This window comes from Podarcis melisellensis (genome assembly GCF_964234715.1).
Source record: "Podarcis melisellensis genome assembly, chromosome: 9".
Lineage (NCBI taxonomy): Eukaryota > Metazoa > Chordata > Lepidosauria > Squamata > Lacertidae > Podarcis > Podarcis melisellensis.
In genome coordinates, this window is record NC_138541.1 from 14,752,616 (window position 1) to 14,764,932 (window position 12,317).

General features: G+C 45.9%; 1 protein-coding gene across 1 annotated transcript in view; it reads left to right on the top strand.

Annotated features, from left to right (window-relative positions):
- The window catches only part of PTPN13 (protein tyrosine phosphatase non-receptor type 13), a 162,142-nt gene that overhangs the window by 95,505 nt on the left and 54,320 nt on the right, over window positions 1–12,317 (top strand). Inside the window, exons 10-15 of the mRNA XM_081925517.1 lie at window positions 1,979–2,198; window positions 4,124–4,198; window positions 4,364–4,538; window positions 6,446–6,599; window positions 8,957–9,095; window positions 11,379–11,531. Of these exons, the coding sequence (XP_081781643.1) occupies window positions 1,979–2,198; window positions 4,124–4,198; window positions 4,364–4,538; window positions 6,446–6,599; window positions 8,957–9,095; window positions 11,379–11,531 (916 nt within the window). The remainder of the gene's footprint in view (window positions 1–1,978; window positions 2,199–4,123; window positions 4,199–4,363; window positions 4,539–6,445; window positions 6,600–8,956; window positions 9,096–11,378; window positions 11,532–12,317) is intronic.

Here is a 12,317-nt window from a genome sequence, read left to right on the forward strand (position 1 = left end):
CTGTCAGTCTAAAAAATGTTTTGGGTTGTGTCTCTCTTCTTAGCGTTGGTCTCTTATGGGGCCAACCAGTGAGGGAAAGAAATAATGGATTCAGCACACAGTAACTCTGTGTGGTTTGAGGGCTTCTGCTCAGAATATGCCTGTTCCACAAGCAGCAGGGCTGTTTTCAGCTTTGGTGGTTCCCTATGATAACAGTGCTGTGGTGGGAGATGCTGGACCTATGAAACCTCTGTCTTCTTCAGTGCTCTTAAAGGGGGGGCAGAAGCATTCTTCCTCAGCCCCCTTGTGGGATATGGTCACTTCAGTTTTATTATGATAGGTTGAATTTTCAGTTCTGCTCCTTAACTGTGCGCTCCACTTCTTCCTTGACCCTGGCTTCATCCTAATGCGCAGCAGTGCCTCTGCAAGTTCATCAGGCGAGAGGCGTTGCTGCAGCTCTTACCTTCACCACAATCCCATTTTCCAGTTGACTGGTAATCCTACCAGCACTAAGTTAATAAGTAATTCCTATGGTCTGACTTCGGAAGCTAAGCCAAAAAGTTCAGAGGTAGCATTATAAATTTAGGTCTGACCTTGAGGCCATAGATGTTATTGTTATGGAAGAAAGTTGAAAGCGGGTTTTTTTTTACAGTGGGTGTTTGTTCTTTATACTGAGAGACTGCTTCATGTGTTACGAGATTCCTACACAGAAGGTATCTTGGTGTAATAATTTATATGCCGTCTGGGTGTAGTCATCTCTGTGATGATTTTATGCACTGACATATTGGTTAGCATGTTGGGCAAGGACCTATGAGAGACCAAGTTTCTAATCCCTGCTCAGCCAATGAAATTCACTGGGTGACTTGGGCCAGCCACAATCTCTCGGACTGGCCTACCTCACAGGGTTGTTGTGAGGATAAAATGGGGAGGGAAAGAACCATGTACACCACCTTGAGCTCCTTGGAACAAACGAACAAGTTATTGACAAATGTGTCAGGAGCCACAGTTGGTCACGTGTGTCGTAGTTACTAAGGGTGGACGGATCAGTCCATTTCTAGTCCATTTGAGTTTTGCATGTGTCTGTTTACAAGTTCAACATCTCTCTGTGTTTGTGCATGCATATGTGTGTTTTCCTTTTCTATACGAAAGTTCTTGTTTAAATATGTACTTCTCTATGTATTTATGATAAATATGTACATAAGATAAATACCTATTGTGGATTCACAATTAAGTACAGCATTCATTTTATCTCTGTGTTTAAAAACGTATACAGTGGTACCTCAGGTTACATATGCTTCAGGTCACATACGCTTCAGGTTACAGAATCCGCTAACCCAGAAATAGTACCTCAGGTTAAGAACTTTGCTTCAGGATGAGAACAGAAATCGGGCTCCGGCGGCGCAGCAGCAGCGGGAGGCCCCATTAGTTAAAGTGGTGCTTCAGGTTAAGGATAGTTTCAGGTTAAGAACGGACCTCCAAAACGAATTAAGTTCTTAACCCGAGATACCACTGTACATTTCTAAACATTTTATCCTAAAATGTGCATTTTTAAAAACGCTGTATTTTAGAAGATTCAGGGCAAACAAAGTGCAGCATTTCTTCAAACAGTGCATCATTAAACTATGGGATTTGCTCCTGCAAAAAGTCATGGTGGCCACCAACCTGGATGGCTTTCAAAGAGCATTAGACAAATTAATGGAGGATAAAACTTATCAGTGGCTACCAGCCCTCATGGCTGTGTCCTGCCTCAAGTAATGGAGGCGATATGCCTCTGAATGCCTGTTGTTAGGAATCACAAGTAGGGAGAGTGCTGTTGATTTCAGGTCCTACGTACAGGCTTCCCATGGGCTTCTTGGTTGTCCACTGGGAGACCAGGATGCTGGGCCAAATGAGCCTTTGGCACTGATCAAGCTGGTCTTATGTTCCTAGCATGCCTGATGAGTGTGTTTCTTCGTGGCCAGTCAACTTTCCTCCCCCACTTCTTCTTCCTCATCAATAGACAGTACGAAGCGCCACTTGAAGGCAACCTGGTGAGCCAAGAAGTAATGCTAAAGCGCCAAGAGGAGGAGATGATGCAGCTGCAGGCGAAAATGGCCCTCCGTCAGTCTCGACTAAGTCTCTACCCTGGAGAAGTGGTGAGGTCGCCGGTGCTTGACATGACAAGGGACCCCCTGAGAGAAATTGCATTGGAAACAGCCATGACCCAAAGGAAACTAAGGGTAATGTTTAGGCATCTGTACTGTTGAGGGAACATCAGACGCATAAGTCACTGTTTTGTTTTAATTTTTGTTTTAATTAATTTAGATTTAAATTTAGATTTTGTTCTAATTAATTTTAATTTTTGTTTTAATTTTGTTTCTATGTTGTATTTAATACTGTGCACTGCCCTGAGATCTTATGATGAAGGGCAGTATGTAAACATAATTCATAATAATAATAATAATAATAATAGGTGCTACAGAGTACCGGAATTTCTCCTCCTGCTTTGTCCAAAGTCACTAAAAATGCACCCACAGAGACTTCCATTTCACCACTTGTTTTGACTTCAGGTTGAGCGACAAAGTGATTGTTTGTTTGCATGGACAGCAGCTCAATGGCCGTTTTCAGTAATCATGTCTCCAGTGCTCATGCTTATACTCTCTCCATTCTTTGAATTAAATGCGTTTGTATAAGTGCTTCACATTTAAGAGGACATACGCTTCTTTTAAAAAATGTCTTGGTGGTTGGTGACCTTATGTTCTCTTAAAGTTTGCCTGTAAAAAAAATCTCATTCATACAGGCATTCCTTAGATTCTTACAGGGAGGCCTGCGTGTCCCAACAGCAATGGAGGTGATTAAGCAAATGGGTTGGGACTACCGTGTCTGGTTTTTTGACACCGGCATGTTGAGAAATGGGGAGAGCCATTTAGTCAGTGTTTTCCTAGAATGTCTCCAGGCTGCCTACTGCCTGTTGTGGCTGTTGATTCAAGTGCCTTCCGAGGCAACTCGAGAGACAGTGCAAAGGATTCTGAGAGCACAGTCTAAATGACTTCCTGGTATATTAGATGCATGACTGCATATGGTTTTCAAGCCTTGATTCCCCCCTCCCCCCCAAAAAAAACACACCTTACCAGTAATTCCACAATTAGGAGATCACTAATGACAAACAAGCTTACCTGAAATACAACTTGCCTGCTCCTATTATTTACTTATTTATTGAGTGCCTGAGGTCCCAGGGTGGGTTAGAGCATTAAAACGCAACTTTAAAAACAATGTAAAGCAACTTACTACTGATACTCCACCATAAAGGGGGGAGCACTGGGTGTGTTCCAAGGATGTACTGCTAAGTTCGCACAGTGTGGTGGTGAGCACAAAAAGCCTGGGCAGTGCTGTGTGTGAACTGAGCAGTACACCTTACATTGTGCCTTGGAGTCCTCTGCAATGCCCAGGCTTTCCATGGCAGACAAACCAATGGAACCCTCTGCCTGGGTTTTACGTGGCAGACATGTCAATGTGAAAATGCTTCCTCGAAGGTAGATAATAATAATAATAATAATAATAATAATAATAATAATAATAATAATAATTTATTATTTATACCCCGCCCATCTGGCTGGGCCTCCCCAGCCACTCTGGGCGGCTTCCATAAAAACCAAAAATACAGTAAAATCACACATTAAAAACTTCCCTGAACAGGGCTGCCTTAAGATGTCTGCTGAATGTCAGGTAGTTGTTTATCGCTTTGACATCTGCTGGAAGGGCGTTCCACAGGGTGGGCGCCACTACCGAGAAGGCCCTCTGTCTGGTTCCCTGTAGCTTTGCTTCTCGCAATGAGGGAACCGCCAGAAGGCCCTCGGCGCTGGACCTCAGCGTCCGGGCAGAATGATGGGGGTGGAGACGCTCCTTCAGGTATACTGGACCGAGGCCGTTTGAAACGCCACTGGGATGTTAAGGTAGCCCAACCAGGCTGTGGGTTCTCTACATAAGCAATTGTGGCAACTTGGAGACAAACAGAAAGCTTTGTCAGATACATAAAGTGTTATTCTTAAATTTGCACATATTTCCCAATAGCTGCTGGTATCTCTGTCTTTAGTTTTGCATTGTTAATGCCTCTTTTTAAAAAATAAAAATACAATTTACTAATAATAAATTCTGTGTTTTGTAGAATTTCTTTGGTCCTGAGTTTGTGAAAACTACTGTTGATCCATTCACCTCCTTGGACCTGCCAAAGTCAATCTTGGTAAGTTAAAAACAATTTATTTATTTAACTAATGTGTAGACACCCTTTAAACCAGAAGCCAGTTTGCCAAAAGATGTTAAATTGCTTAGTCTCCCATAAAATGTCCTCTTCTGTTTTGGCACCCAAAAATGCACAGTCCTTTGCAATTTGTTTCATGAAACACAGAACAAGAAAGGGAAGAATGAAGACAATCGGCGGAAAGTAAATGTCATGCTTTTAAGTGGGCAGAGGCTGGAGCTGACTTGCGACACCAAGACAGTATGCAAAGACGTGTTTGATATGGTAGTGGCCCATATTGGCTTAGTGGAGCATCATTTGTTTGGCTTAGCCACTTTAAAAGGTAAGGGCATTATTTCACGGGGGCATGTGTGTGCGTGTAACACATGTGTGCACTCATCACTTGATGACAGCAGCATCAAATGGTGACTTGCATGTGCGAGTGAGCAACCACAGACCAGTAATCACAAATGGAATTTCCGTATCATCTCAGAGCCAAACTACACATTAATAAAGTACATGAGTAAGAGCATCTTAACATAGCTGTCAACTTTCCCCTTTTCTTGCAAGGAATCCTATTCGGAATAAGGGAATTTCCCTTAAAAAAAGGGAAACGTTGCCAGCTATGCATCTTAAAGGTAAAGGGACCAGTCGCAGACGACTCGGAGGTTGCACACTCATCTCGCTTTATTGGCCAAGGGAGCCGGCGTACAGCTTCCTGGTCGTGGCCAGCATGACGAAGCTGCTTCTGGCAAACCAGAGCAGTGCACAGAAACACCGTTTACCTTCCCACCGGAGTGGTACCTATTTATCTACTTGCACTTTGAGGTGCTTTTGAACTGCTAGGTTGGCAGGAGCAGGGACCGAGCAACGGGAGCTCACCCTGTCGCGGGGATTCGAACTGCCAACCTTCTGATCGGCAAGCCCTAGGCTCTGTGGTTTAACCCACAGCACCACCCACATCCCCTAAGAGCATCTTAGCCTCCCCCAAAACAGTGGCTTTCAACCAGTGTGCTGTGGCACTCTGGGGTGCCTTGAATGATGGTCAGGGGGGCCGTGGACAACATTGGCCTCTGTCCCTCTTCCCTTCCCTCCCTCCTCTGATGCCCTCTCATTTCTCTGCCTCGCAAAGGTTGCACAGCTGTTTATTGCAGCAGCCCTGGCTCCACAGGTGAATGATGCCTCTGGGAGGCACCTCTCTTTGGGGCAGGGGGGCGTAGCTCAAGAGACCTGGGACAGCAGTAGCAGCTGCCCAGAGGACTCGCAAGGAGAGGGGAGAGGAGCCTCGGGGAACACTCCACAAGCGAGGGTGTTGGGAAAAGGGTGAGAGGCTGCCAGCTCTGCAGGTAACAGGGCTCTGCAGCCCCAGAGGGGTGCCTCAGAAAGAGATCAGTTGGTTAAGAGAGCCATCAAAAAGGTTGAAAACCTCTACTCTAAAAGATTCCAGTAACAGCCGCTGATCTCCATTGAGACCATAGTGCAAAGGCAGGGACTAATTTCCTCCTGCACATTTTTTTTCTGATACAAGCCATGTGTTGATGTTACCAAAACAAACAGGTTGAGGGGGGACAATTTCTGTAAGATGCCACAAGTAAAAATCTTCCCAGATGATCTAGGTCAGGCATGTCCAACAGCTAGATCATGATCTACTGGTAGATCGTGGGGGTGTTCCTGGTAGATCCTGGTTGACCTCTGGCTCCTCAGCGATCTCCGTACAAAAAAGCAAAAAAAAAACCCACCAACTTTGGCTTCCTAAAAAAAGCTCCACAACTTGGGTAGATCACTGCCAGTCTTTTTATGACAATGGGTTTTTTTATACTGTGAGTAGATCTCAGTCTATTGGGAGTTGGGTGTCCCTGATCTAGTCAAAGGTGGAGAACCTCCAATTCCCAAAAGACAGTCTTGGCTTGTCAGAGGATCCAGTTTGGCCTCTTGAGGCCTTTTCCCCCCACACCATGCTCACCTGTCAATCAGCTGGAGTGCCTTGTGATGACAGCTGATAGACGGGAGGGCAGAGTTCAATTCTGAATGGGCTGCAGGTGCCTATTCCAGGCGAACACAGCCCAAAGAAAGCCTGTAAAATGCAGGCTTCATTCATCTATTTTACTCAATGACCGATCAGAAATTGAGTAAACCCAACGCGAGTTCTGTGAAAGGAACAACTGCCAGTGAAAATAATTCCTTATTAATTATTTTAGGGTTTCCTCCTTTCCCCCCTTTTTTTCTTTCTTTTTTTTTTTTTCATGACAGAAAATGAGTTTTTCTTCATCGACCCTGAGTTGAAACTGACTAAAATAGCTCCTGAAGGCTGGAAAGAAGAACCAAAGAAAAAGAGCAAGAATGCAATCAACTTCACTTTGTTCTTCCGCATTAAGTTCTTTGTGGATGATATTAGCTTGATACAGTGAGTATGACCCACACTGCTATGCATGCGTTCTCCTGAGGGATCCAGTGTGCTTCTAAGTGCATCTGCTCTCCCTGAAAACCTTGCACCCCTTGCCCAGGCAAACCATGGTTTCCTGTTACATCCAAACCGCCCTCCAAACCAAGAATTGAAAATCGGCTTCCGATCTTGATTTGCCATTCTGGCTTGGAGGTCGAACATGAAGGCTGGAGAAACTGTTCTTAGCCTCCCAATGGTGGGCAGGACCAGAGGCAAAAACGGGCAGAACAACTTCTATTTTGTTCCTTTCCCTTAGAAACAGTAATGTTTGATGTACAATGGCTTGGCTACAAATTATAATAACTATAACATTGATTTAAATGTTGGGAATGTTTTCAGATCTTAAATTTCCTACAGTAGGCTGGTTTCTGCACGCACCTCTCTATCCTCTCATCAAAATAGGCAAGAGAGGTTGTCAGAGTCCTAGGGCACATTTTAGCTGCGCAAAAATACGGTACTCAGCATGCAAAGCTAGGGGTGTGGCCTGGGGAGAGTTTTGAGGGCCGTATAGCGAGGCCTGGAGGGCCACACTTGACCCCCCCAAGGCCTTAGGTTCCTTATGCCTTCCATGCACCGGCCATAATTTGCTGCTGTGCTTTGCCCAAACATGGAAGTGGCAAAGTGAGCTCACAAAGAGATGGCATGAATACAAAATTTGTTCCCAGTCCTCACAAGTTGTGGCTTGGAAGTTTGGAAGCATTATGTGAGTTGAGCCTACATTTTTGATGATGGGAACCCTGGTTGGGTAACTCACTGGACCCAACTGATATCTGTTAAGCAGGTGGTTAAGATGCTTTCATTCCAACAAACGTTTAGTGCGGGGATGGGGCACCTCAGGTCCTGGGGCTGAATGTGGCCCTTGAGACCCTTCTGTCTGGCCCTCGGGACTCTCCCAAGGCCACACACCCCCTTCTCTCCAAGCCACCCCTCTCCAGCCCTATTTAATTCCTTGCTTGAGTGCTTTTGGCAGGCTAGGATGCAGCCTTGAATTCTCGCTTGCCTGGATGGAAGATAGAGGCTGTGTGCATAGATTAACACTCTTGCTCCAGGCACTCTTGCTTCTGGCCCTTCCTACCCCCTGGCAAGCAGCCCCCAACCTAGAAAGGAATGGGGCCCTCAAACTGGAAAAGCACCCCCATCCATGTTCAGTGCATTTTAACATTGCCTGTTGCAGATCTGGGTTTTTAGAAAGGCACTCTTGTTTGAATTGCAATGAGATTTTTAATCATCAGTGGTGGGTGAGGTGTCTTCTTTAAAATCCAAGGGGCGATGTAAAAGTGTGCTTATAAATAAATACAGTATTGTTTCTGTACAGTTCAGGGGAGTTTTTAGTGTGTGATGTTGTGTTGTGCTTTTACTGTTTTTTTGTTGGGAGCCGCCCAGAGTGGCTGGGGCAACCCAGTCAGATAGGCAGCATATTAATAATAATAGTAATAATGATGATAATAATAATAATAATGTCATCAGAATGGAGCCTTACAGAGAAGACTGTGCATTGATCAGCATACACTGATCTCCACACCTAAAACAAATTCAAGCACAGACGTCTTCCCCCAAAAACCCACCCCATTCTTCTTCTTCTTCTTCCTCTTCCTCTTCCTCTTCCTCTTCTTCTTCCATCCACACTTTTCCTTTTGGCGATCTTGGGACCCCTTTTTTGGCTGAAAGGGGATATGCAAATAAATTCTAACAGTGTGTGATATTGGTGGAAGCTTCTATTTTAGCAGTAATGTTACAAAGGGGTATGTAAAAATGGATTGTTAACAGGTGAAAATGTAAAGTTACAATATATTAAGATAAAATATTAAGATAAAAGCAAAAATGGTAAGGACTTGCTGAAACAACTGTTGAACTAGAATACAAAAAAGGGAGGTGTGAGGAGGTCAGGGAAACAAGCAAATGAAAGACAAGACTTGGAAAGACTGATTTGTTTTTAATTGTTTTTATTTTTCTGTTTTTTTTTCTCCTTTTTTTCGTCTTTTCATTTTTGTAACTTTTTTGAAACTTTAATAAATATTATTATTATTTTTTAAAAAAAGGAAGCTTCTACCATTTCTTAACCATCTTCCATGCACATTTCTCTGGCTGTGTTCTATGAACTTGGTTACGCTAAAGTTACCAGACGTCCCCGTTTCCCGGGGACAAGTCCCCGGATTTACAAATCAGTCCCCTGACAAAATCCATCTGTTTAGTAGGAAGTTGAAACGTGTCCCCAGATTCATTGAAAAAAACCTGGTAACGTTAGGTTACGCTCTAAAATGTGGGTTACAGAAAGGACTGTGCTCAAGTGCCCCCTCTCCTTTTTCTTCTTCCACTAGGCATACTTTGACGTGCCATCAGTATTACCTGCAGTTAAGGAAAGATATCCTGGAGGAGAAGATGCACTGTGACGAGGAGACAGCCTTGCTGCTGGCCTCGTTGGCCCTGCAGGCAGAATATGGAGATTACCAGGCTGAAGTAAGGATAATATTTCATTTGTGAGCAGCCTCCTGGTTCTGTTTTGCAGCTCTTGAGCCTGCTGTGTAGATCGATGCATCTCAGTTGTTTTAAAATCTAGAAGGCCATATAAATGCAGATTTTTACTGGTTCGGTTGATCGGCTGTTTTGAAGCGCAGGGGGGAGAACACAAACAAGCTTTCAGGAATGAACCGTGTGTTAGCCGTAGAATCGAGGATTAGGAGCTAGAAACTAGAGCTGGCTGCCTTAGCACCTGGTTCTGAACCATGGTTTGGTTGCAAGGGTGGCTAGCCTACTGGCTGCATCCATCCGGTCAAGCATGAGGAAGGGATCTGCTGTGGTTTGCATCCCGTCTGTCTAGGTAGACAATGAAAGACTGCACCCAGGGGTGAAGTCAGACTGTTGGAGAATTACAGTGGCTGTAGAGACCAATAAAGGAGAGAGCTGTTTTCTTGCAGCTGGGGCTGATGAAGGCATCCGGTTTTGCTGATGCATCATGGCATATTTTCTCTCCGCACTCCTCCCAGCGGTCATTCCTCCTTGGGTCACTGCTGTGGATACACAACCTGACTTTCCAAGCACAATTCAAAGTGTTGGTGCTGACCTTTAAAGCCCTAAACGGCCTCGGTCCAGTATACCTGAAGGAGCGTCTCCACCCCCATCATTCTGCCCGGACACTGAGATCCAGTGCCGAGGGCCTTCTGGCAGTTCGGTCTCTGCGAGAAGCCAAGTTACAGGGAACAAAGGGCCTTCTCGGTAGTGGCACCCGCCCTGTGGAACGCCCTCCCCCCAGATGTCAAAGAGGAAAACAACTACCAGTCTTTTAGAAGACATCTGAAGGCAGCCCTGTTTAGGGAAGCTTTTAATGTTTAATAGAGTATTGTATTTTAATATTCTGTTGTAAGCCGCCCAGAGTGGCTCGGGAAACCCAGCCAGATGGGCAGGGTATAAATAATAAATTATTATTATTAATGACTGTCTGTCTCCGGGCACTGCGGTCGTCTGCAAGGGACTCCCACATGGCGGGTTTGATGTTGTCAGCCTTAATGCCACATTTACAGAAATCCTTGTGATGCAGAGTTGGTCCGCCAGTAGGCCCGGTGCCTGAAGCCAGCTCCCCATAGATCGCATCCTTGGGGATCCTGCTGCCATCTTTCATTCTGTGAAAGTGACCCACCAACCGGGAGATAAAATCCCTGTTGTTTTGGAAGCAGTGATCTTTAGGGTTTGCATGCAAATTGGGGCCAGTGTCTTCTCCATTCAAGGCCTTTAAGTCAAAGTGATCCAATTCTTTTTGGGTCTTTAATTCAGTGCTAAAAGCAGAGGAGGGTTTCCTGTTGATGTCACAGGAGGACAAACTTGAGGCCACATCCGATTACTAGGACTACCATTTCCCAAATCAGATGTCGCTGACAGGATGGTCAGGAGGCAAGCCTAGAGCAGGGGTTCGTGTGGAAACACAACATTCCATCTGAGGGTGGGCAGTCATGCTGTATCTCCATACCAGGATTGAACAAGTACATCACCTCTGATGCTCAGGCATAGCTGGGTTGGACGATTCTGCTGCTCGAGGAAGTACAGTGGTCAATCTCTTCTATTTAGGGCTCTTGGGAGCATCCAGTTATTTGCCATTCTTATTTCTTGTGGCCCACTAGCAGTTCTCTCACTTTGCAGTGGCATATCCTGTCTTTCAGTTTAAACCAGGCTTCCTCAACCTCGGCCCTCCAGATGCTTTTGGCCTCCAACTCCCATGATCCCTAGCTAGCAGGACCAGTGGTCAGGGATGATGGGAACTGTAGTCTCAAAACATCTGGAGGGCCTAGTTTGAGGAAGCCTGGTTTAAGGTAACTGCAATATGTCGTCTTCACACAGGTCTTGAGCCAAGGGTGAGGAACCCTTATCTCTCCAGGGGTTGCCGAACTCTACAACTCCCATGCTTGCTGGGGCTGATGGGAGTTGTAGTTCAGCAACCTTTGGAAGGCCAACGTTTCCCTGCACCTGGTCTTGGGTCTTCTGAGGGTCAAGGTATGCATGAGGGTCAAGGGGGCTACATTTGCCACTTTCTTCCCTGCTGGATTCTGTGCTTCTTGGTCAATATTTTTATGAACAGGATCGCTGCTAGCAACTAGTGAGGTGTGTCACAGCGTTCCTCATCATCCACACCTCTGCTCTTCTGGCGTTACCAGGGTAGCACATCATCCAGCCAGCAGCCAGGTAAGGTCGTGCCTGTGGATCCGTACCTTGCTCTTACGCTTTTTCTTTTCTTTCCCTCTTTTTCCGTAGGTGCACGGCCTCTCCTATTTCAGAACGGAACACTATTTACCAGCTAGAGTGCTGGAAAATCTGGACCTGTCTAATGTGAAAGAAGAATTGCCAAAACTGCATAGCAACTACGCAGGTGCTTCTGAGAAAGAGGCAGAACTTGAATTTCTGAAGGTTAGTACGGGAAGTCAAGCGTGGAGCCCACCACACTCGTTTTCATTAGAGGTTTCCAAGCAGATGAAACCTGAGGGGTGAAAAGAAGAGTATGTAACAAGGTTGGGGAACCTCAGGCTCTGAGAGCTCAGTGTGGCCCCCAGCTCTTTCTGTCTGGCCCTTAGAATGCTCCCCATAGGTAAAGGTAAAGGGACCCCTGACCATTAGGTCCAGTCGTGGCTGACTCTGGGGTTGCGGCGCTCATCTCGCTTTATTGGCCGAGGGAGCCGGCGTACAGCTTCCGGGTCATGTGGCCAGCATGACTAAGCCGCTTCTGGCGAACCAGAGCAGCACACGGAAATGCCGTTTACCTTCCTGCCGGAGTGGTACCTATTTATCTACTTGCACTTTTGTGCTTTCGAACTGCTAGGTGGGCAGGAGCAGGGACCGAGCAATGGGAGCTCACCCTGTCGCGGGGATTCGAACCACCGACCTTCTGATTGGCAAGTCCTAGGCTCTGTGGTTTAAGGCACAGCGCCACTCGTGCTGAATGCTCCCCTTAGCAAACCCTATACTGGTCCTGCTCTTCGCCTTCCTTTATTTGCTTTTGAGTGACTGGAACGTGTGTCCCTGAGTGGTGCCAGCGCCACCTGGATGGAAAGAAATGGTGTAAACCTCTGGCTTTTGCTTAGCAGAAATGCAGCCTGCTGTACAAGGGTAAGGGTCATAACTGTTGCTCCGCCCACTTTTGCCTGTGGTCCTGCCCACAACTGGCATGTGGCCCCTGGAAGATTTCCTATGAGGCAA